The sequence below is a fragment of the Agelaius phoeniceus genome, chromosome Z, assembly GCF_051311805.1.
Source record: "Agelaius phoeniceus isolate bAgePho1 chromosome Z, bAgePho1.hap1, whole genome shotgun sequence".
NCBI lineage: Eukaryota > Metazoa > Chordata > Aves > Passeriformes > Icteridae > Agelaius > Agelaius phoeniceus.
The window spans coordinates 76,478,599-76,504,999 of NC_135303.1; the positions used below are offsets into that span (position 1 = coordinate 76,478,599).

The 26,401-nt window shown below is 38.6% G+C and overlaps 1 protein-coding gene across 7 annotated transcripts in view; it reads left to right on the top strand.

The window, feature by feature from the left end:
• Positions 1-26,401, top strand: part of ANKRD55 (ankyrin repeat domain 55) — a 48,516-nt gene that overhangs the window by 14,881 nt on the left and 7,234 nt on the right. For 3 of the 7 annotated variants that reach the window (XM_077171534.1, XM_077171535.1, XM_054652127.2), the window contains exons 5-10: positions 81-141; positions 3,790-3,918; positions 16,521-16,705; positions 18,338-18,505; positions 20,347-21,011; positions 23,534-23,587. In XM_077171534.1, the coding sequence (XP_077027649.1) occupies positions 81-141; positions 3,790-3,918; positions 16,521-16,705; positions 18,338-18,505; positions 20,347-21,011; positions 23,534-23,587 (1,262 nt within the window). Of the gene's footprint in view, positions 1-80; positions 142-3,789; positions 3,919-16,520; positions 16,706-18,337; positions 18,506-20,346; positions 21,012-23,533; positions 23,670-26,401 lie in introns of all 7 variants that reach the window. The other 4 variants (XR_013179925.1, XM_077171533.1, XM_077171536.1 and 1 more) reach the window with 4 other exon arrangements.

A 26,401-nucleotide genomic window follows, 5' to 3' on the forward strand; every position in this document is an offset into this window, starting at 1 on the left:
ACGTTTTGTTTTTAAAAAACTGTCGGTTTTTCAAGTTTAGTCAGGAGTACAGCACACTGATTATATCATTGTTTCCACAGGCTTCTGAGCTTGCTCCTGCAGCAGTCAAATCTTAGTGAAATTAATCACCAGGACAATGAGGTGAGTGAGCTTGTGCTACAAATCGCATTGTCCTTGGCACTGGAAGCATAGAACCGTTAAATTTTACAATAAGGCTAAGTCAAAAATTTCTATAATGCTTTTGCTAAACTCTGCAAAGTATTATCTCATTCTTCTTTCTATGTACTATGCACCTGTAGGCTAATAAAGTTTCTCTCTATTGAGGCAGCTATGAGGTACCTTGAATCCATCTCTTAAATTATTTGTCAAGACAAGAATTTCCCTTTATTCTTCTGAAGTTAGACACTGGACCAAGTCTTCACCTTTACCAATCCTAAGTGTTCAAGGCCAGGCTGGATGGAGCTCTGAGCAACCTAGTCTAGTGGCAGATGTCTCTGCCCATGGCAGCCAGGTTGGAACCAGATAATATTTAAGATCCCTTCCAACCCAAACTATTCTATTATTCAATGATTCCTTGATCCCACCATTCAACTCCTGTTCTCAAGAAAAGTATCAGAGAGCTGGCATTACACAGAATGCACAAAAATTTGTGCTGTTTTCTTCCATGTGGAGTTGTGTCCTGCATGTATATACATTGTACATAGGAAAGAGTTAACTTCCCACATGTTTTTCTCCAAATAGAGGAGTCAAGACACAAGAGAAATTCTGAGTGTCATTTCATATGTTTCTGTTCATTTTGACAGTTGCTCAAGGATGTGTCTCTTTTCCACAGAGTCAGAATGGCCAGAGGGCTGTATATTTTTCCTCTTTCTTATCCACTGAAAGGTTTGCAGACCCTGCTCACAACACTCTAAATCAGACACATGCATTGTCTTGATGTAGAACTATGTTACTAATTATTTGCATGGAATGGTGGATCATCATTTCAAACCAGAATATTTTGCTGTAATGCACTGCTACATGCAATTTGGAACTTTTAGTCCATCTCATTGTCATTTGGCACTGACAATATATTTGTTCAAGTGTCAGTATTATGCCCTGAATACTCATGTTTTCTGAAAAATGTGGATCCTAATAAAGGATTGCAGCTAACAGAACTGTTCTCTTGGCATAAGTAAAACACTTCAGTTTTCCCATTTGACGCTTGAGAAAATCACCCTGATGAATGCATGAACACATAAACAATAAGAAATACATCTGGAGGTTTCATAGCTTCCACAACCCTGTCTTTCTGTGGGTTTATTAGTGAAGCCTGTGAGATGACAATGTGAAGAAACATTCCCTGTAAAAGCCTTTAATCTGAGCAAAACAAGTGTCACACTATATTTCTCACAACCATTTATCGGGGTTTGTCCTTTTACGTCCTGTATTGCTCCTTATTTTTTATGAATGTGCAGTTGTTTGTCCATCTCACCTCTAAGACTGTTTTCTGCTGGACCTTCACTTTGGCAGTTCTGATACCACTCTCATGTTTCCACTTAAGAGCAGCAGTTTGTTTACCTACAGATGCCACTCCAGGGTGGTATCACCCAGCACAGATGGGGTGGGCTGGGCTGCAGAAAGCCCGCAGGAGCGAGCTGCTGCGACAAACAGGTCAATGCTCTTTGCTCACCTGGGCGCTCTGAAAGGACACGTGGAATGCACAAAGTATTAGAAAGGAAACGGAGAAGAAAACAGGAAGCTCTGTTCGAATCCTTTGTACAGCCACAATGGTTACAAGAGTAAACTGAAAAAAGATATACAAGGAAAGGAACAGAAAAAGGACTACAAAGATGATAATAGTTACAGAGCAGCTTTCTCACATGGGCAGGCTAACTAGAGCATACTAACTGTAACAGGACTTTCAGCTTGGCAACTACATCAGAGGGATGATATAAGCCTATGATATCATAAATGGTGTGGAAATGAAAAGAGAATTATTATTAATTGGTCTGGGATTTTTGCATATAAAAATATGGAGACTTCTACAAAAATTATCAGGCAATAGTTTCAAAGAAAATTAAAATAAATATTTTTTCAGAAAATGCATCATTACCTTTTAGAGGGTGGGAAGTCATATGAAGTCTTTAATCTGATTACCAAAATATTAGGTGGCAGTATATTGTCAAGCCTTGTTCCTTATATTTTTGCACTAAGCATCTGCTACTGACCTCTCTGAGTTTTGTCATTGTACCATAGCAATTTTTGAAAACTATCCACAGTTTTATACTCTTATCTTTTATACTCTTATCAGCTGATTCTGCTGGCTACCACAGTAGAAATAGAGAGAAAGTTGATTTTTCAAGGATTTTTTTTTCTTGGCCATATCAACACAATGAGAAAGGATAACAGAAAGATGGCCTGGTACACTGTAGTTTCTCCTTCTTCAGTGATTTGCACACTCTCCAGGACCTGTACTCATTTCCCAGCCGGAAATCACTTCGCTGATGCCTCACAGATAATGTGTGTCCATCAACAGTACTAAGTCCCTCATGTCTACTGACATAAATGGCAGAGCTCCCATTAATTTCAGTTGGTGCAGGAGTTTACCCTCAGTTTTGGTTTTACAAAACCGAAACCCCCATGATTAAGCTTTGCAAACCCTAAGTAAAACCAAAACTGCTCTCATTCAACTGCTCTGTTTTGTTATCACCCATACTTAGGCCACATGGGAACTAAAAGTCTTATAAGATATGTGATGAGTGAGAGAAATGAATGCCACGGCATTCAGGCTTTTAGTCAGAAAATCACTGCAAACAGCTTCCACTTTAATGCACTGATAAGCTGTCTGCATCAATATAGCTCATACTTTACCTGGGTTGTTACCAACTGGCTTTATTGGAGTTCTAGTTAAAGTTTTAATTGCTTTTCCACTCAACTTTTTTTTTTCTTTTTTCTTTTTTTTTTAATGCTTTTTATCCTTTTGGAAATCAGGCAAGACCCTTGAAATGCATTTTTTCTCATAAGAGAGGAAACAGCACCTACCAAAAGGAAAACATTGCCACACCTGAAAACACTAGAAATTTGTTAGAAACATAATAAATTAGTCAATTTATACAGAAAATCTTAATTATTATGGATATAGAGTAAAATACAGGTGAGTGTAAGAATGCTGAAGGTGCAAATATAGGCCATGAATTCTCTGATCTATTAAGACTGACTGTATGTAGCTAAGATGGAATAAAAATGCAGCTGAATAACCTACCATTTGCTTTGTTTTCTCCCTGAAGAGTAAATATATAAATGTTTATATTGTGACTTTCTTGTGGGCATCACTCTGTCAGTTCTTTAGTTTGCTGACTAGTGCCAGCTGCAGTAATAGCTTATAATATTTTTTTTGGATCAAAGATAAGACCAAGCACAAACATCATGCTGTGTAATGCCAAAGCACCAGCCTAAACCAGGCTTTTCTTGCAGGATTCAAGAAAATTTCCTCCCTGAGCAGGGAGGAACTGTTCCCCCAGCCATCATGGCCTTGACCACATGTTACTTATAACAGGCTATAGGTACATATGGAGGAAGCATTTGTGTTTGTATCCATTTTCTGTAATAATTCCAAAAAGCTAATTGCTTGGTTCCCCCTTGTGACTCCACTAATTCAGAAGCTGCTACTAAATATTTCAAATCAGGGTGAAGAGGGAAGAATGTGTCCACCCTGGATGGTTTCAGGGCTGCCTAGCTTATCTACATAGACTTAAAGGATGCTCCTATGAGTGACAATAATTTGCCCTCTGGGTTTGTGGCTTGCAGGGAATGACTTCACTCCACTGGGCTGCATTCCACAATAGACCCCAGCACACCCAGACTCTGCTGCACAAGGGAGCAGACCCAACTCTGGTGGACAAGGACTTCAAAACAGCTCTGCACTGGGCAGTACAGGTGAGCCACAACACAGCCCCAGTGGGATGTTTATTGAACTGAGTTGGCTATTGTGGTGTCCTAAACACTCCTAAGGAAGTGGTTTGGGCTGTGGAACAAGGAAATTGGATGCTAAAAATGCCCACTAAGCCCCAGCATTTTGCCAGTGGGTATAGATCAAGGGTCTAGCATCTTCTTTGGAGACCAAGGCATACCTAATAGAAGCTTAGCCCTGTTGACCCAAAGTTTTCATTTATCTCAAGTGGGACTACGTGTATGCTTCATGTTGAACTTATGCCTATTTTTTTTTCACTAAATCAGGGTTGCAGAAACTAGCAGCTTACTTGCCAAAGGCCTTTGGGAATAAAATAGCATAAACACAAGTGAAAACATATTTAAAGAGCTACAGCTATGAAAGAATTATCTGAAGGGTTGAGACCCTACCTCTCTGGAGACTGGAGAAGACATGGAGCTAAACACATTTCCTGTTGAACTGTGTGTTTCTATCTCATGTGGAAAAGAGCATTGTCAAATACGCAGGCCATTATTAGAGAAACAAACCATACAGATTTAATATGGCATTAAAAACTGTATTATGTAATTGTGATAGTAAGTGATGTCAAATACAGCATAATTTACTGGGTTTCCTAGTTTAGTGCAGAAAACTGCCTGGATGAAATTGTATGTTTTCATGTGCTGTCTAAGCATAGCAAATTCAAGTACCAATGTTCAAAACACATGCACAACAGGTAAACCAAAATAGAACTCACACAAAAATCCAGCAACCTTTTCATGCAATTACCAAATGTTTGCATTCTCATCTTTTGGTCTAAGTTTTCTCTTCTTAAAAGAAGTGTCAGCAAGGAAATTTGAAATTCTGAACTGCCATATATGATATTTATTACAGAGTAAGGACATCTGAACAAATAATCTTCAACCACAGCCTCACAAAAATGATTAACATGTAATAGGCCTAACTTTTTTTTTTCTGAAGTATATTTTGAAGAGGTATATTTTGACCTCTGAAACTGGTAATATTTCAAAAGTTTTGTTCTTCTTTAATCAGTCTTAAATTTGACTTGTTATTTGCCTTAGAAGATTAAAGGTATCCACTCTACTACCTGTTGTGCATTTTCACCAGGCTTATTCCAGTTCTGCCTGCTTCCAGTGGGAAACATCTGAATCCCATGCCAACTTCTGCATGATAGCCAGTGGTCAATATCATAGGTCTGGGGACAACCTGTCTGACAAACAGAAAGACAAAAGTGAATCCACTTTATAACCCTCAGAGTTCCCCTCCTTTCCTGAGGGGAAAGCTTTCCCTGATTCTGTATTTTGTGTGTTTCATTATTTAATTCCATTGTTAACTCTCACCTCCACCCTTCTCTCACAAATGTGCAGAAAAAGTCTTGAGAAATGGGGAAACGGAAACTGCACAAAACTCACTTGGCCTCAGGTGGAAGGAACTCACAAATGCCCTCTTTTCCTTTAAGCTGCTCCCGGAAATCAAGAGGAAGCGTGCAGAATGACACACATGCACCCCTTTTTTCCTTATTGTGAGATTTCTGCCGTGAAACCCTTTAAGTTACTTCTTCCTTCCACATGCTTCTCCACATTCTAAGTCCAGAAGTGGCATTTGAAATACCAGAGCATGAAATAGATTTGTTCACATTTCTACATTTCTCTTACTCAAATAAGAAAACTCTTGGCCAAGAAAACAACTTGCAGCCAGTGTTCTCTGCTGCCCATTTAGGCCCAGGAGATTTGGATACTGTGGACAGGCACAACTTTCTCTGCTGTGACAGAACAGAACAACAGCTCTGCTTGATGGGATCATCGTTATGTCTAATTGCCTCCTCTGTGACTGCTGGAAAGGAGATATTTTTCCTTTAAGAATTGTATAAATATCTTCAGAGAACAAGAGACTCACAGAGCTCAGGCAGTACAGCTGCAGGGGTTATTTTTGGCTGAATAGGGCCCTGTGTTTAATTTCTTTTTTTTTTAAATGCAGCGAGGGGAAGACCAGACACTGCACAGAAACTTGTTTCAGAAGTTGCAGGAAAGAGGCACTTTGTTCACACTCAGCTGAAACACACAGTAGGACCATACGAAAATCATTGCCCACCATTGAAACCCAAATTCATGAGCATGAGGCATATTTCATATGAAATCATTGTTCTGTGCTGACTCTTTCCAAGACTGCGTGTGTGTGACTTTGTCTTCTATCAGGCATCATGGGATGATCAGTCCCATCCATGTAGCCAGACAGACCTTGCCCACAACAGGGCCTGCTCTTTTGAGAAACTCAAGTCTCCTGCCATTCAAGTTCACATCTCAAGTGCAAATGTATCAGTGTCAAAAACACTGATCATTACTGTCTGCTGTGAGAGTATCTCATGCCACATTTTTTACACATGCATTATTTCTATGTGCTGGTGCAGACAGGCCTATTAAAAGTGTCTCGGGAGGTATTTCTCTCCTTTCACTTCAGCCAGCATTAATTACTGTAGTGAAAAGGAAACACACCTTTGAAATACAAAACTGTAACTGATACAGGGACAGAGGTAAAAGCATTCTAACAATTCTACATAATGGTATTATTCAAATCCTGGTAAAATATAATATAAAATATAACATACAGCATGGATTATGAGGCTACACAGTTCTATACTGTAACAGTATTAGTAGTACCTTGGAAACAGCTGGGAAGATTTTGAATCTTGCTACATTGCCTTGCCAGTTGTCATCATTTTTACCAGAATTTTCTTTGTCTTGTTCTCAGTCTCTGGCTCCCAAAGTCAAATGATTACATGAAAATATCAGCTTTCTACTAAAGGATACACAAAAAAAAAAAAAAAAAAAAAAAAATTTAAGTGAAGAAATACAAACCTGTAGGAATAAAAAGAATGCAACTAGAAAGAAGCTATTAAAAATAACAATCTGCCATGGGGAGACGTGCTTATGATTTTTAAATGGGCTGATTTGGAGTGCAAAGTTTTTAAAAAATTAGAAGCGCTAGTATTTGTTCCATAGCAACAATGCAGTTATTTCATTCCTCTGTTTCCAGAGAAGAGAGTGAAATACCTGTATATATAAAACACACTGTAAAAGAAATGCATAAGTAAGTATTAATTTGTGTTTGGTTGGCCAAGCACCGCAGTTTCTCTGTAATTGGTTGGAAGATGAAAGCACACTTAAATTCCAGGATTTCTAGGAAAGAATGTCTCTGTTGCTGCAGGACATCTTGAGGACACAGCTGGCTATCCAGCCAGAGCAGAGGAAGGGGCCAGAGAAATGAGTCATGGCTCAGAATCTCTCCCAAGGGATCACTTCTCTCCTTGTCTCTGCCCATCACCCATTTTTTCATGTGGGCTATATACAGTGGAAGAATTCAGAGAGACTTCCAAAGCCACCTTAAAACCCAGTGAGTGTTTCTCTACTGCAGATATGTCTGTTGTTGGACTGACCAGAAAAGGTGCATTTGCTGGGCATGGTTCACTGTCTAGTTGGTTTCAGGCAGATTTCTTTCCCTGCAAAGTTGTACTTTATTTCTCCTTGTTTCATGCAGTTTTCTAAAGATGGCTTGAAAGGAGGAATAGCGATTTCCTTTTTTTATGTCACTAAGCTTTAAAGACATTTTTGACTGTTAACAAACAAGTCAAAAAGATATTCAAGTTTCATTTTTTAAATATACACTTTTAAAATCACCTTCTTTTGTAAATATTGTCATTCTAGCAATGGTACAACTCTTACTTGTGGAGCCTGGAACATTACATAGAAGCAGGGATCTACAGAGTGAGCTGTCAAGTTGTAAAACAAGATAGAAGAATTTGCAAATAGTTTTGAGTAAGAAATAAACTTGCTTTAATACCAGCAGAAGTTTTTTCCATTAAGTGCCCTAAATATTTGTGACACTGTCTACAAAAGTGAATTAAATGTGCTTGAGTCTTGGCTCTGGCACTGAGACAAACTATCATGGGACAACCTGTGTCCCTACTGCTATACTCTCTTACTCAAGCAGGATGGTCATACACAGACCACTTACTGGCAATGATCTGGTACTCATTTTACCTCCAGGAACTGGTAGGGAAAGTATTCATTGACCCAGGCCTAAACAATGCCAGAGAGGATTTTGAGAATTATTTGGTACAGACAGCTAAATTCCAGTGCTGATGGATATTCCTAAGTGCTGCTTCATTTTTTATGTAGCTGCAAACTATTTCTTCATTTTAAGTTGTCACAGAATAAGCTGAGTTGGAAGAGACTCACAAGGATTGAGTCTAACTCCTGGCTCCGCACAGGTCACCCCAAGAGTCACACTGTGCCTGAGAGCATTATCCAAACTCTTCTTGAACTCTGGCAGGATGGTGCTGTGACTACTTCCCTGGGAAGCCTGTTCCAGTGCCCAAACTCCCACTGGTAAAGAAACTTTTCCTGATATCCAACCTAAACCTCCCAACACAGCTTCAGGCCATTCCTTTGGATCATGTCACTGGTCACCACAGAGAAAGAGGCCTGTCTGCCCCTCCTCTTCCCCTCATAAGGAAGTTGTAACTGCACTGAGGTCTCCCCTCATCTCCTCCAGGCTGAACAGAACAGGTGACCTCAGCTGCTCCTCATACAGCTTTCTTGAAGTCCATTCACCATCTTCATTGCCCTCCTTTGGATGCTCTCTAATAGTTTAATAACTTAGTTATACTGTGATACCCAGAAGTGCCCCCAGCACCTCATTCAAGGTGAGGCTGCCCCAGTGCAGAGCAGAGCAGGACAATCCCCTCCCTTGCCTGGCTGGTGATGCTGTCCCTGATGCCCCCAGGACACGCTTGGCCCTCCTGGCTGCCAGGGCACTGCTGGCTCATGTTCAACTTGCCATGGACCAGAGCCCCAGGGCCCTTTCCATGGCACTGCTGTGCAGCCTCTCATCCCCCAGTCTGTCTGTACATCCAGGGCTGCCCCATGCCAGGGGCATAATTCAGCACTTTGCTGTGTTGAAACTGCATGGTTGATGGTTGCCTATCTCTCTAATTTATCAAGGTCTTTCTGCGGGGCCTCCCTGCCCTGGAGGTTGTCAACAGCTCCTCCCAGTTTTGTATCATCTGCAGACTTGCAGTATTGATATAAAAACTCATCAGTACAGCCAGATCATCAGAAAAACTCTTACTGAAATAATAAACTGTTAAAAAGTAAGCCCTTCAAGTGTGAACATGCCATAGACAATGTAATTGTTCACGCCAATCAAATGTCTGAGGTAATCAATTGCAGAATTCCCACTGAGCTTAGCAGGAATTTGTCTTGGGCAGATCCTGTAGGTAGGTACAGAATAATTGCCAGACCTCTTCCCAGCACACAGTCTATGTGTAACTGCACAGTGGATGCCAGAATATGAGTGATGTATGTGCAACACACTTCTTGCATATCTATACAAGTCCTGATCTCCTGTGCCTGACAAAAGGCACTTGAAGACAAATGCTTCCATTTCTCTGATAGAATAACTCCTTATTCTTCTGCAGATTTAAAAAATTACCTCTTTTCCAAAGCATGTAAACAGCTCATTTGGAGAAATCAGTCCTTACAACAATGCAATAGCAGGGGAAAGTTGCCAAGTGATTTTAGTCATAGTCATAGTCATTTACACAATAAATCATATGCACTTAGACTCCAAGGGAGAATAAATTCTCAGAGAGACTTGGCCAGTGTTTCATGCAGTGTTTTGTTTGAGCAAAGAGACGGTTAGAGAGGCAGGGACATGTGATAGCCAGAATCATGCCTCCATGACTGCCTTTGTCATTTGGTACTTTTCCCCAACACACATTAAGGCTGCTAAAAGGAAAAATATTTTTAAAATATTTTAAATGCTCTAGCTGTACCAGAGGCAGCAATGCTCTGAGGACCACAGGACTTTCTTGTACAGCAACACATTCTCTTTCCCACAGTGCCACAAAGTCAAGCCAAGCGGTGTTGCTCTGACTCTGCAGAGATACTGTCTCAGTGGCTGTGTAAAGCTGCAGCACTTGGATTAGGAGAAGACGAATGAGCTTCTCTCTGAGCTGACTAAGTCTCACCAATATAACTACAGTGGTGTCAGAGGAGTTGTTAATTTGTATTGGTTTGCCATCAGAAGTACACTCTGTGAAGTGCCTGGGCTGCATTCGGGGATTCTCTGGCACAGTTTCCCTGGCAGGAGGAAAGATGAAGATGGTATTATGACTTGCTTCTTTCCTCATCACAGAGACCAGTTTTCCATGTCCTCTCAGGGTAGAGAAACCACAGGGTGCTCTGAATTTTTGCTCATTTCTCCACTGCCAAGTTCAGCCATCTAGCAGCCAGGAAATTAGGTAGAGTGAAGGTGTTTCCATTTCTTAGCTTTATCTAGTCTTGGGTGCAGAAGTGGGAGGTGCTGGAAGTCCTCGATACATGGCAGGAAGCACCAATGTGTGCAAAACTCTTCAGTAAGCCAAACTGCCAATATAAGGACATTTCCCACAGCACTACAGTTTGCTGTAGACTAAAGCAATGTTATGTCTCTGTTTTTGAGTCTGACATTCTCCATCCTTAAAACAGCAGACACTGCACCTACCACAAGATAGATTTCTGAGAACTGCCTTAATATCTGATTCCAACCTGACTTATCCTCACAGCTGATGCAACATTTATCTTGCTCTGATTCTAGGATGAAGTTCTAAATCATATTACAATAAAAGTAATGATGTGATGCACTGCTCCAGTGTTCTGCCTGTGAATATGAGGAAAATGGCACATCAGTGAAATTAATCACATAAGGGAAAAGAATGTATTGGAAGAATAGCTGAGTTTTGCCAGTATAGCTGTAACTAAACACAGTTTCTGCCAGAATAGCCTTGAGTTAAAGACCTAGGCTTTTCAAGATCCAGTCAAGAAAACCATGTGGAAAATAATGTGGAATGGCTTCTGCTTTTGGTAAATACTGAATTTTAGAATAAAGAAAAAGGTTAAAAAGTTATTTGAAGGGAAAGATGTATTTACCAACATAATAGTTTCATCTAGGGTTATAAAGGAAAAAGTCCACAGACAAATTATTTGTTCAAATTTTGCTGTAGGTTGCTCAAAAATACTTTAAATGGCTCATGTTTCCTTATTTCAGCAAAGAGAAAAAGATTTTTATTTCATTTGCCTGTTTTATTTTCTAATGGTCCTGCTGGTGTTACAGTTGATTTCAGATTCAAGTATTCTATGTGTGTCTGTTTGTGAAGGATAAGAGGAAAGACAAAAGGAATTCTCTAACATAAAACTCAAACAGCACCCAGGGATGGTTTCCAGGAGGGAGCTGGAAGTACTTATGTAAATGTAATTCATTTTGCTTTTTTTGTAAAAGTGAGTTACCTCCCAGAGTAGTGCAATGGTGATAATATTTGTTTGTTGCTGCAGAAAGGAGGGAAATAATGCTCAAAATCTCAAGCTACTTGGGGGTGGCTTTGGTTCATAATTGAGAAATCAGAAAATGACAGAATGAAAAAGAGGAAAACATAGGCAGACCTGAAGTTCAATGCTAATGATAAGAAGCAACATCAAGAGCTTCTAGTGGGGACTTTCCTGACAAAGATGGCTATAGATATAGGAAAGCTTTAAACTGCATGCTAATACAAACAGACAGGAAATATAGGAGAACTAATACAACCTAACCATATAATCTCCAGAGGCATTTACTTGGAAGAAAAGTATTTTATCTGGGTTTCAGGCGACCAGTTAAGTGGTCCATAGCTTGTTCCTCTACCCATACCACCTCTCCATTACTGGTAGAAGGCTTAGCAGACTCCTTTCATATGACTCCTCTTTGACAACCCATTATCTAGTTTACTAGAATATTCTGAAGAGGGGGAAAAATAGCCATCTATACAGTGCAGTATAAACAAAAAACAAACTTCTCAATGTTTATGACTGAAAACCTGTCAGAATAAAATGTAATGTTATGGTAAAATATTATGTAAGTGACAAGAAAGTTTTTATAAAATTATTGTTCTGCTTATCAGTTGGACATAGAAAGGGCTGAAATGTAAGAACAGTGATTATAGTAACAATGAGGATAAATTGGGTAGACATAGCTGAAAGAAGAAGTGTCAAAACTAGAAAAGTGTCCCAGAGGTTTGGGATTCTCCTCATGGTACTTGATTAGATAGATACTTCCTGAATAATTATTTTCTTATTTGGAAAGCACTCAGAGACACAAGTCTCAGAAGTCTGACTTTCAGTAGCCAACTTATAGAAACTAAAGTTGTAATCAAGTGTCAGAGCTAAATATCTGTTAAGTGATTTGGCTGTTTGCCATTGTCTGGAGATGATACAAATCTCAGACAAAAATTTGCATAAAGCACAGAGTTTTTCTTACAGGAGCTCAGGGATACAGGCTTTAGGACATTTCTTCTTCATAAATATGCTGGTTTGAGACAAGTAAAGTCACCCTGGAACAATAAAGTATGTTTAATTGAGATAAGGGATCTAAGGAAGAAAATTTCACTGAGGAGAATCAATAATGGGTGGAAGCAGATAAAAGTGTAAGATGGGACAAAAGTCCTGGGGGAGGAGCAGGGGAGGGGTGGGGAAAAGTCCTGCAAAACTATTTAGAAACAAAAAAGCAAAAACAAATAGCAAAAATGACTGATAATCTCTGAGAACATTTTAATCTCTGCTGTAAAGAATTTGAATACAAAAAGGGAACATGAAATTTAGTGATGCGTACAGTAAGGTTACAAAAACACGTGATTTTCCTATGGTAAATTTACCAGACAACATTCTGGTCTAACAATAGTGCTGCGGTAAATTTACCACAGGAACACTACATTTTTGGTAACCACAGCTCAAAGCTATCAATCACAGAATAAGGGCACTGTAAGCATTTTTGGAGAATTTTGAGTGCAATTTCAAAGAGCCAAGAGGAATTTAAAGATAAGAAGGCATTCCTAAGAAGAGAGAACTGGAAAGCCACTGAGCAGTCGCCCAGAAATCTCATCCAGCAGAAAGTTCAAATATTAAGAAATATTCTTGATCACTTAGAAAATGGAAGTAACAATTTGATTGAATTGTTGAAACAAGGCAGAATTTTTATGGCCATCTTCAAAGCAATTACTACTTCCTCAGATAAGAGGCTTCTATATCTAATAAGGTATAGTATGTTTGAATGTCAATTAATCATTTTAATCCCATGTAATAAAACACAAAAATTCTGGAAAAGTGACAAGATAAAACTCATCACATGGCACAAAAGCCTTGCTAAGCATGTGGCAAATACAGTGGTCATTAAAAGTCTAATTCTTTGTTCCTTTCTCATTTGAGCAGTTTAATGCAAGTTTAATCACATGCAAGTTTAATCACATTGAATAACATCAATAACACAATTTTTATACGCACAACTTGCTATAATAGACACAGAACTCTGTCCAAGATGTCCCATAGAGGAATAAGAAGGAGTGATGCCATCAAAATCCACCAGAGACTTGTATCACACATCATATATTCTCTATCAGCCACATTCAAGACAGTTCAAATAATCTTTGGAGGTGAATATCTCATAGACTGTCCAACCAGGGCTGTATCATAAGAATGTTTTTATTTGTTCCGTAATGAGGTGTCGAAATACAGAGCACACATATAACCCACAGTGAAAATCAAATTACAGGGACATCAAGAACTTCATGGCTAGGGATGAAATTCAAAATTATTTTGAGAAACTGTAGGAATTAACTGAAGTTAATAAAATAACACTGTATACAGAATTGTGAAAAAATTAAAGGTTTTTACACAAAATTAAGAGTAATAGACTAGCAGATTACAAAAGTGTTTAGGTTATGGTGTTGATATAAATCAAAAAAATTAAAGGTTTTTACACAAAATTAAGAGTAATAGACTAGCAGATTACAAAAGAGTTTAGGTTATGGTGTTGATATAAATCAAACAAACATTATTCTGGGACATATTAACAAAAGTATGGTACAGGTGGGCTGCAGGAAGTCATTTTCAATGTCAGGAGAGAAGCCTCTGCTGGATAATTGTGTTGTTTGGAGTGCCATGGTTGAAAAAAACTGTAGACAAACTGGAAACAGGCCAAAAGCAAGCACCAAGTATGATAAGTGCATTGGAAAGCATGACCTGCACAGGGAGGTTGAAATTGTTTGTTTAGTCTAGAAAACAGAAGATTGGTGGGAGACAGAACAGTCTGTAAAAGTATAAAATGCCGGTCAGAGAAGTGGGAAATTTATTATGTGAATGCTAAGAGTTGTGCAAGAACATGGAGGGACTGAAACTGCAGCTGCAGGGTGTGAAATTTGGACTTAGCAAGACAGTGTAAAACCAGAGGAATAGTCCAGTCACTAGAGCATAAATACAGAAGTAGTAAGGTACTAATGTAAATAATTTTTTGTATCAAAACTGACTTAGAGAAGGATGATAACAGATAGATATTTATTGTGGTAGTCCTAGAAGTATGCAATAGACCTCTAGATTTGGTTAGCCTTGAATGTGACTAGAGATTTCACTGATGCTAATGATGAAAATATGTAACTGGGAATTATTACCAGTATGGAGGATATTGGTATCTGGCATAAGGACTGGACAATAAAAACAACAGTTATTCATAGGACCTCAGATTTCCTGAACATGAGGATCAACACTCCTCTTTTCACTAGATGTTCAGACAACTATAACTTAATTTGAGCATGGTTAATCAGGATGTTACGAAATGCTGGCCATAGAAAATAAGCTTGGATTACATGATCAAGATTAGACTCTAAATTAAGCAAAGTACATGTAAAACAAAATTCCTGATTTCAGGGGGACATGTTTTGATAAATAAAGGAAATTCTCAGCTGGACTGAATAGTTGTAAGATGAGAATGTTCCAGGGACCTGGAATATATCCTCTCAATGGTGCAAAATATGACAGGAAGCTGAATCCCAATAGCAGAGAGGAAAAGTGTATGGTAGAGTCTTGAGATAATGGATGTCTACCCATTTTTAAAAGATATATTTAGAATAAGTAGCTATCTTACAAAATAAGATACAAAAGTACAGAGAAGCAAAAGAAATTGTATCTTAAAATCCAGAAAACAAGAGTATGATTAAATGTTGAATAGAGGCTGGAAGGAAATTACTTTCAGGGATAAGACTTGATATTACTCTTGTTTAATATTTTCATAATATCTTGACACATAATACAGGAGCTTTCTGTTAAAATCTGCCAATAATAAAAAACTGAAAGACAATAACAGGAAGGAATGGGGATATCATACAGGGTTATGGATCACCTTTAAATCTTGAGCAATATAAATGGGACAAAATTGGATAGGATAAAATGTATAAATCAGGCACTTTGGTGTTAGTTACAGAAGGTCCTCCCCAAAACTAGAAACTCTACTCTTGGAAAAAAACTTAAGGAAGTACTGAGGTGTAAAGGGTCATTCCAAAATGACTAGGAGCTTCTAATGGGACGCAGCTGTGAATGAGGAAAATGCTGTTCTATGACATACCAAAAGAGGTATTTCTAACACAAATAAGGAAGAGCAGTGTTGCTGTACAAGATCTGGCAAAAACATCTTTGTATGACTAGTACAATTTTAATCATCTCTCTTCAAGGAAACACAACTAAAACACAATAGGAAATGGGTTACCAGGTTAATGAGAGAAACAGAAAGCATATTTAAAAAAAAAAGCTTTAGAAGACCATGATTGCTTAGAGCAGCAAGAGAACAATTCAAAAGAGATGTGATGATTGCCTATAAATACATCTGAAGAACAAGTACCAGTAAGAGGAAAGGAGTATTTAATCCAAATAATAATGCTGGAACAGAAACAAAGGATATAATCAGCCCTGAGTGTGAATAGAATTTAGAGATACAAATTATAAAAACAAAGAAGTTCTTGAACTGTGTTCCTTTGAGAGTAATGGGGGCAAAAGGAACCTAATTGCCTTTAATGGACAAAATTTATAAGAGGAATGATGTAACATAGCTTCAAGTGATTGCAGGGATTGAATTTGATGGTACAGAAAGACCTTTGCAACCTTGTGTTTCTGTTGTTATAAAAAAGTAATGAATTCTTTTGCTCTGTTTCCACTAAGGTAGGATATAAAATGTTCCATTTCATTTGCAGGTTAGAAAACAACGTCGACTTTCTATTAAGACACCAGACACCAGAGCAAACTAGCTAAGAAAGTTTTCAAGAAGCACTTGAACAAATATTTGACATGGCTTTTCTAAGTGTACTGAGACAGACTTACAGATATGGGTTGGTTTTCTGAGGTTCCTTTCAGCTCTAAATTTCTATTGAAAAATATAAGCTTGTGTTTCTGGACTCTGGCTTAGCAAAACAGCAAAAATCACAAGTAATTTCTATTAAGCAATTTACACTCTACAACTTCTGGAGATATCTGCAGTGGTTCATTATTTGTTATTTTTCCAGTGTTCAGAGTGTTTTAGAAAATTCAGAAAGTAAGCATAATTCCCAACTGGAGATTGGAAGATTTTGGCTTTCATATCTGGAGATTCTGGTATGCACACAGAGGAATACCATTACTCTATTTAGCATTCTCTAGCAGAGAAGATGCAACCTGGTGTGAGCTCCATTGTAAAACACTTTCCTTCTCTGACTTCCTTCCAGAGTGGCAACAGGATTCTGTGTTCCATCATTCTGGACCACTGGCAGGGACCATCAATAATAAATTGTGATGATGAGAATGGCAAAACATGCATGCACATTGCTGCTGCTGCAGGCTACAGTGATATCATCAGTGAGCTGGCTAAAGTCCCAAAGTGCAACCTGCAGGCCCTTGATGTGGATGACAGGTAACCATGGAAACTCTGAAATTGCTGCTCCCTTTCTAATAATCTGAGACCAGCTCTGTCTTGTAATCATGTTTCCTGTTTCACAGGCCATGGCCTAGTAATGCCCTGCACTCCACAGAGAGCTGTGCTTTCTCAGAAACACTGCGAACCAGTCCAGCTCACATGTATTCTACTTAGTGCCATAACTGACTAGAAAGAATTATATTTATCTTTCTATTTGTTCTAGAAAAAGAGCTTATTTCTGTAGGGACTTTGCCACGACTCACCTAAGTTTCTTTCAATCAAAAGTGAACATTCTTTTTAAAACAATACAATAGGATCCTGCAACTTGAAGCCAGGATGCTGCTATTATATGTATTTAAGAAATGGCAGTGTTCTCTTGTATTTAAGATGAAAATATCATACTCCTACAGGACCAGGGGACCCTCACCTTCCATTCTGAAAATACCTGTGATTTCTTCTGCGATTAAATCTCTATTTCATAAGTACAGAAGAGTCATCTTTCCTTTTTTTCACCCCACACCTACCTTCCTTGGAATTTTGCTCATAAATTTTTTTAATGCAAAGAGAACCAGCTGGCTATTCACATTGATTATTCTGCTCAGTGAAGCAAAAGCCAAGGTTTTCTTGGCTTAAGTCTTTAGGTTCTTAAAATAATATCATTCTTCATGGAAAAGTGCAATAAAATGGAACAGAAATAAAATGAACAGGGTTCTGGAGCAGTTTCTAAACATCATTAAAATGTAGTTGAGCAGGCTGTGTTTCTATGGAAAGAAGAGCAAAGGGAGGAGATTGCCTACACTTCAAAGTTCATTAAGACATGACCACCTATTCCACGTGCTCAGATATTTCCACAGAATATATTATACTTGGAGAGGGAAAAGGTAAGCTTTTCTTACAAACACATCTATAAGATTTTCATTCTATTGTGTTTCTGATTGCACCCAATCTGAAATCACTGGGACTGAAAAGGAATAGAAAGAAAAATTTCAATTTTTTTTTTTTTTTATTCTTAAACACTTCTTTTGTGATGTTGTCTGTGCTTTCAGGTTTTTCACAAGAACAATTTGGAAACTGGACAAAAGTTTCTAAATACAAGATGCAGATTTTATGCCAACAACAAAATCAGTTTGATTCTTCTGCAGAGATTCAAAGCAATTATATGTGCTCTGTTCTGTGCCTGTCATAGAACTCAGAAACTGGCAAAGTGGCAGTCTGGTAGATGTGTTCAGTCCTTGTCATTCATCTGGGAGAGGATTCTCTAATTACCTTCATGGAGAGTCCTCTGCCAACCATGGCCAATTGTGGTTGGTTTAAAGATGAGAAGAGTTTGCCCCTATGCAGTGGACACTGTGAAGGTTTTTTTCAAATTCTAGTCTGAAAACTTCAGTCACTTTTCCTAGTCTACAATTCCAGCTGTGGAAGAGATGCTATTGTATAAGGTATAGGCATTCTGCAGCCCCATATCTACTTTATCTGCAACTAAATAAAGGCAGCTACAGCAGTTGGCTGGAGAATTTCTTAAAATGTATATTATTAATCTGCACAAGTATATCCTGTGCACCCCTCACTATGTCATTAATAGCTTTGATTGTAAATCTATTCATCTATTTTAATTATACTCTCCTGTAGGACTCCTTTGCACTGGGCTGCAGCAGCAGGGAAAGCTGACTGTGTGCAGACACTGCTGGAACTGGGGATAGACAGCAGCCCTCGAGACATCAATGAAAACACTCCTCTGACATATGCAATATACTGTGGGCACACGGCATGCATCAAGCTGCTGACTCAGGACAGCAGGTAAAAGTAAAGTTCACGTCTTGCTCACATGTTGCCGCTGACTAGAAAACAAATTTGTTGGGTTTTGAATACTCCTGAAGGGTTTGGGCCTTCAGTGGTGTTTCCTTGATCCATAGGAAATACTTGTTTCATTTTCCACCAATGCTGAAACATTACAATCAGTTCTCTTCTCAAAGACTCTTCACTGAGGTTGAATACTGCTCTAGCAAGCAGCAGAGGGCTATGAAGAGCAAGTGTGTATAGCTCTTGCTCAGTCACCTTCATGTAGAAAATTTGTATAACAGAATAATTTCAACCCTCAGATATATGTAACTTCCACTTCTTTGAAATCTCTGCACACTATTTGTATGCTCATATAATCAGATGAACAGATAGACTGAACACAAAAGCAGATTTTACAGAAAATAAAATAAATCTCAAGTTTTCTTCCTCAGAGTAAGGGTTTAGCCTTCTTTAGTTCTTTACCTTGATGTGTTTTCTTATTCTGAGTTCTTGTCTGTTAAAAAGTATAACAAAAGACTTATTGGTTACAATCTTCCTTTCTTTGTATTCTTCCTTTTTCAGCAGCTAATTGGTTAGCTGTTGTCTAGTTAGTTTCCGTTCTTCTGCTTCACGTATGCACTTACATTTATCTCCCCATTTCTTTGCACTTTCCCCTCCTTCCCAGTCAGAAGTTAGTATTATGCGAGACACAGGTAATATTACCTCTCCCTTTTTCCTGCACTCTGTCTATTAGAGAAGGTCAGAAATTAACCAAAATTTCATCTCAAAACCACTAACAGCAATACTGACACCATTTTTGGTTTTGCCTTTTTCTCTTTTATATGTTCTGTGCATTCTTCGTATTTTTATTTGTAGCTCTGTAGCCTATTGTACTAGTGGCTAGTTTTCCCAGTAATTTTCCATGGCTTTTCCCTAGGCAGAAAGACAAAATAAATTCCAGAGCTCCAAGTCCCATGGGGAACAAGGCCCCATGCTGTCTTGGTTCTTCTTGGCTACCAAGATTGAGAACAACTCTGTGAGATACATTCTCATGGACAGAGTACAGCTAGTACCAAGAGAGGGGCTCCAGAGAAGGGGCTTGATCTGGGGCAGGGGGGGGAATTCCATCACCACCCGTCCTCCTAATTGGTGCTTTTTATCAATTATGCTAATTTCCTAAAACTTATAGAAATGCCACCCTTGTGGCAGTGGGCTTTTGTGGACTTCTTTCCATAACTGCTCCTGAAGACCCTCAATAAAGGTCCACTTTTATATTACCTCCCATATTAAAATTATCTTGAGTTTCATTTCCAGTTTGGAAAAGGCAACAACACTAGTGTAGGTAATTATCTTGAGCAATCTGAAACTGTGCTGGACCTCTTTAGCACAAGCAAGACAAGGGAAAGGGCAAACGGGAAAGAGGAAAAAGGAAAGGGGAGAGGGACAGTAGGAATGGAGAACTAGTGCCTTTTTTTACAGTGTTTGCAATGACCAGAAAACCTTTTTCCAAGTATGACATAATACAAACACCTGATTTAAAAGATCACAGCATGTTCTTCTCATTATCATTAGATCTTCACATCTGGTAGATACTGAAGCCACAAAAATGTGTTTGTTTTTTTCCCAGATAGCTGTGCTAAGTTACAATCATTAGGATGATTGTGAGACAATTCACCTATAAGAGTGAATTAACACAGTAGCATTTTCAGTCTTTTAATTACAAATTTGGGATCCTAATTTTCTTGAACCACCCATGCAAATGTATCTGGACAGAATATTCCTTCTTTAATGGAGTAACACACATGGTATTTTCTCATTGTTTGGTAGTATTGACATCACATTTTGTTTTGTATTTCCAGTAGATCTGAGTCTGTTCATCAGTTGCACTCCCAGAACAACAGACTTATAAAGAAAGAAGGACGATTCAGTATGCTGAACCAGATCTTCTCTTGCAAAAAGAAGAAAGATGATCAGAAAACCAGTCACAAGGAGAGAAGCAGGGATCAATATCCTGGAAAAGAGGCCTCAGAAGTAGATGATATCATCACCCGTTTTGATTGCATTATGAATAAAAATTGCAAAGACATTCCAGATGCGTGTAGGACCACCCCTGACTTTGAAAGAAAGAGCACAGACACTAAGTACTTCATAGCAGAAAAGAAGAAATCAGTATGTCAGGGACTCCCACCCATCACCACCCAGAGCTTCCCCCCAATCACTGCAGGCAATTCCTTCCTAACTGCTTCCCAGAGCAAAATGTCAAGCTTCTCCTCCAGCTCCAGTACCCATCATTTTCCATTCAAATCTCAAATGAGTAGGAGTGAGCACAACTTGCTGGAAAACACAGACAGCTGCCAGTCTCTGCTGGATGATCCCTGGAACACAGATTCTAACCAAAGGCTCTCTTACAAAGTCTGTACTAGGACTTCTTCAGACAAACTGATGAATGGCTTAGACTCTGATAGGTCTCACCATGTGCTTTTGTGCCCTCCCTGCCTTCCTTCACTTCCCAGTTCTCCATCAGGTAATTTTTTTCCTTCTCTATATCCTAAATCCTATAATATCTACTCATGTGGCAAATTGAGTCAGAAAAAAAATTAGGGATGAATAACATTTCTGGTTTTAAATTTTTTTTTCCATGTCTCCTTTATGTGGCCATCACAGATAGCATGTGGGTGGGACATCAGTTGGAAGCTGAAGAGAATTAGGAGAAATAGGTGATTAAATAGGTCTGATGAGCAAGCAAAAATGCAGGTATCTAGGAAGTATATAAGGCACCTGAGCAATAAGTGCCTCCACGTAATACGTATGTGCTTTGTGAATTGCACATTAACACCCACTACCACACCTGCTGCCTTGTGTCCACATCTAGTCCTGGATGTAGATGTGCAGGGGAACAGTCTTGCCCTCAAATCTCTAACTGTGCTGAGAGCTGCTTCTGGATCCAGCCAGGTCCAGTGCCATGCTGGACAACTTTATGCTATATAGTTATATTCTGACTCCAGGCTGCAGTGGCACCCCTTCCCGCCCTGAATACACCCTGAGTGCCAGCTCTTTGGTCTGATGTGCTGTTCTTATGGTTTCTCCAAAGCTGAATTTAGGTTGCTAAATTTACAGAGATGGGACAAATGCTTTTATGCTGTGGTCTGGAAGTTGTAATGCAGCAGTAATGAAGCAGAGCATTAGAATTCTAAGGTGAACTTGATACCAGAGTTTGGCTGGATTTGGGATCTAGTATTTTGTTTGACTCACATCCATGTTTAAATGAATCTGCCTGGCTGGCCTGCATTCTGGAGTTTACTTTAACATATCAGTGTCTCCAAATTAATCTCCTTTGGGGTTAGTCCCATGCCAAAATTAAACACATCTAGCATACCTTCTAACCACTGCAATATCTAACTGAAAATGAAGCAAGCAAAAGCAAACCCCAAACTTTCCAGTATACCATTAAAAGGAGTAAAAATTTTACAGTAAGTTAATCTACACTTATCCCAAGAGACATGAGCCCTTACCCTTCAGTGGAAAGAGAAGTGAACAGAAACCCTAAGAAGAGCCCCCACTTAGCTGCATGATAGTGCAAACTGTTCTGAAATCTAAGTGAAGTGAACTACAAAAAAGCAAATCTTTGCACACAGGTCTGACAACTAGAGCAGAGACAGCAATTTCAGAATGACAGGCCATTATACATACATTGTGCAAATAAAGGCTGGAAATAGCTTTTTGGTGTAAAAAGAAACTACTTTAAAAGTGCCATTTCCTGGACGCCAGGCCACATTCCTGAAAGCTTAATAGAACTGCTCCAAAGGTGTCACTACTTTTTTACCATGCACTCTTCAGCTGCTCACTCAACCATACGAGCCCCAGCCTCCACATGCCCAGCAATGATTGCTCCTGCACGACTCCTTCTACACTAAATTCTGCAAGGTTCAGCTCACATGTGGAACACACAAATACCTGCAGGGCCACTTTACAGCCTCACTGTAATAGGGTACAGGGAGGCTAAGATATTTGAGATCATTGAACTTGACAGCAGTAGCAGGAGTGAGTTCAAGCTGGATAAACCAAACTGCAGGACAGCTATTTCTGGGAAAATTTCCTGTTGGAATTTGATAGACTTGGAATTTATACATTTGATATGGAAGTAACTACCACGTTATTTAAAACGTGATTATAGATTTCTCTTAATATTGTAGTATACTACAGTGCTAAGAAAATGGCTAAATCCTTGTCTACTCTGGACAGAAGGATAGGTGGTTTTCCTAGAAAAAATGTTTTTGTGGAAAACCTATAACAAAAATGTAATTGTTATAATGGGAGCCATCTTTGAATGCCCAAAGGGAAGGTAAGTTATCTTATTACTGACAGTTTGTTATCTCTCTCAGAAAACAAAAAGCCTGAATCTTCTTTAAGTCCAGTTTTCTTTGTACCAACTCCATTTTAAAATTTAATACCATTTTCCAATAATGAAATTATGCCTGTAGCTGGCAAAAAGGACCTTCCCCTGAAACATATGAATTAAAATCCTCTAAGGAGGAAGAGAGTGTCTGACAGGAATGCATTGCACAACACAGATATTGTCTCACATTTCTTCGTGATAAAAAGATCTGCTTATCCCTCTTCATGCCTATGTGTGTGGTTTAAATCTGTCTGCCCCTGTAATTAAAGCCACCTGACTTTCTGTGAATTAGAACTGCATTTACTGTATGAGCTCCAGGGCTTCCAGGTCTCCAGTGTGCTGTGCCTGCAGGACTTACAGGGATCAGCAGCAAAGTCTGGTTCCAGTCCAGTCCAGCCAGCAAGGCTGTGCAGGCAGCCCTCTCTCTGAGGAAAAATTTCTTTTGTTGGTTTTTGTTGGCTTATTGTTGGTTTTGGGGTTTTTTTGGGGTTTGGGTGTAGTTTAGTTTAGTTTTGTTTTGTTGTTTTGTTTTGTTTTGTTTGGCTTGGGGGTTTTTTGGGGAGTTTTTTGGTTGGTTTGTTTTTTTGGTTTTTTGTGGGTTTTTTGTTGTTTGGTTGGTTTTTTTAATTGATTTTTCTTTCTTTCTGCAGGAGACTTAGCTGAGGGGGGAAAAAACAACATCCGGTTTTGGAAGATACTGAAATGTTAATACTTCATTTCTCAATTCATGACTGGGGGGACTACATGTAATTTCCTAATCACTGAATATCTAGGCCAGGATTATGGGTATCAATAATCTAAGAAAATGCAATTTTAAAATTATTTTCTCTGTTGACACGGAATGTTGATTGTCTTGCATGACCATGTCTATTGTCAAAGTCAAAGCTAATTTTTGTGCTCACTTGCTACAAAGGCAGCTGGCACATACATGTGTCAAAGCCTTTGGAGGTTTTTTGTTCTATTATCTGTACTCCTGGGAATGAAAGATGAGTCAATTTACTAGCTGAGCATTAACACTCACACAAAGAGGAGAGGTTGCTGTGTGTAGCAATGAGAATTACCTTACTACTGTGCCATTGGTTTCTCTCAGAATTACTGCCCTCCACTGAGAAGAGCAAAGACAGTCTATACTAAAAACTGTCAAAATCCATGAGAGTTTGCCACCCACAGTACTGAGCTAGCATCAAAAATCTGAAGCATTTACTTATGAGCTTTGCAATCATCTCTTTTTGCAAAATGTACTCCCATCCACATTCTACAGGGAAAAATAGTGGAAGTAGAGAATTCCAAGTGATTCTTGGGTAACAGGAAGCCTGTCTCAAGTATAAGACAGCTCTGAGACCCCTATCACCCACTTGTCTTTTGGGTTACTAAATTTCCAGATGTAAGATGATACTTTATTACAGATTTTATTACAGTACCTTCTGTTTGCTTGAAAAGGTTATGTAAAAAATGGGCTATTATTAAGTTTATGATGGTATAAGCAGTATGGTACTGTTCAACAAGAAGCATTTTTTGTCTAGGAAAGCAGAGCAAAGCTGATCAGTGTGGCTGTCACTTTCCCAAATTTAAGAACCAACTTACTCTGAGACATTCATCATAACATTAACAACTTATACACAAAATACATTAATATGTGGTTCACCTTCCTAAATGCAAGGAAAAATTAAAGAAAAAAAATACAGCCTCTAAAAAGACCCAAATGTAGTCCTAACTTTTATAAGAATGAAATTGGGTTTCTTCCATTTATTCAGAAATAATTGCATCATAAATGTGTTCTTGGGGACAGCAAAGATGATGTCTCAGAGAGAAAAAAACTATTTTCCCAGATGTTATGTGAAATGGATAGAAAGGAAAAGTAGAAGAAAACTTCCACTTGATGCCAAAACTTTTAACAAGGATTCTTTTCCAAGCATTCATATAATCCTTGCAAACATGATTATGTTTTATACCATTGTTTTGCTGACAGATATCCCATTTATGAAATGAACATATCTCTTGATAGCAACAACAGCCTCCCATCATCAAAGCCATAATGGTACATAGACAATAAGCCATTAGTTCTCAGCATAAGCATCACAGAAACCAATATAACTTGAATTGCTCTAATGAGAGCACCAAACAATTGTCTGCTATATTGGAATTGATATATTTAGTCCTTTGTGCAAAGTGGATGCAAGGTCTATAGAAGAAATTTACCAACTAGACACTAGAGATATTAAAAAGTAAAACACAGGGAAACCAGACTGAAGTCTATTTCTGTTAAGCAGAGATTCTTCATGCAAGATTCTTCATGCTTTAGCTCAAGCACATCAGCTTAACCACAGGATCCAGCAGACTGACCCAATGTCTATCAACTGTTGTGGCTTTTAGACCAGAGCCTTGCTCAGGGCTGGGCTGAAGGCTGCACTGTGACGTGGTGGCTTGCCTGACCAACACCACAGTAACTCCTTTCACACAGAATCTGTGTGACAGCAACTTCCGTGCACATTTAGAAAACTTTTAGAAAACTGTTTTCCTACAGCTTTATCTTGGACAGCCCAACAACACATAGGTATTTTCAAGTACCAGCTGCAAAGCCAGAAAGGCAATTAAGTCATTCCATCTCTTCCTCCTGCTTAGGATGTCCTGCTACATCCACCCCGTGTCTCCCCTTGTCCCTGTGTGCTGACAGAGCATATGCCTGCTCTTCAATGAGCTATGTTGCAAAGCCATGCTGGATGAGCAGCTGCTTGCCAAGACATCTCATTACATGGCTCATCACAGACTTGGTGATAACATGAAAAATAATTTGAGGGACTCAAGCATCACAGAATAAGATCAGCTCAGGAAAAGGATCTGGTAAAAATTTTGACTTGGTGCTTGAGTTTTTATTTTTTTCAGTATTAGACGTGTCCTTTATGCAATGAAATGCATTACATCATCTAACTTACTGTCTTTTTTAATAGTATTAGACCTAAGCTAACTTTAATCTTAAATAATGACATGCCAGAATTAACCAACCATTCCTTTTTCAGTATATACTCTTTGTGATGAAAATGATACTGCCATGAACATGGTTTAATAAGGATCAGTATAGCCTTCTATCAGTTATGATATGCTTTCATCTGCAAAAAAACCCTCTCAAAGCTCATCTTTACTGCTAATAGCTTTCAATGTCGTTTTCCAACCAGCAGTTGAACTCTGGTTTTGTTTTAATACTTATAAAGGCTGAGACCCTATCAGGACATTTTGAAAACTAAAGCTTCAATTTTGAAATCAAATCATCTATTTGAATAATTTTACAGATTTAGATTCCAAAGATTCTTACAGAGACCTAGCTAATAAACTGTGCCCATTTTAAGACCTAAAGCTATATTATATGAGAGGAAACTATAAGTGTATATGTGAAGGTTGTACTAAATCAGTCAGTCCTTTTTGTGAGTGTAAAGTGAACTACGCAACAGCTTCTTTTTTTTCAGTCAGTGGTTTCTTGTTATTACATATTTCTGAGAAGTACTAAGTTTTCTTTTCTGGAA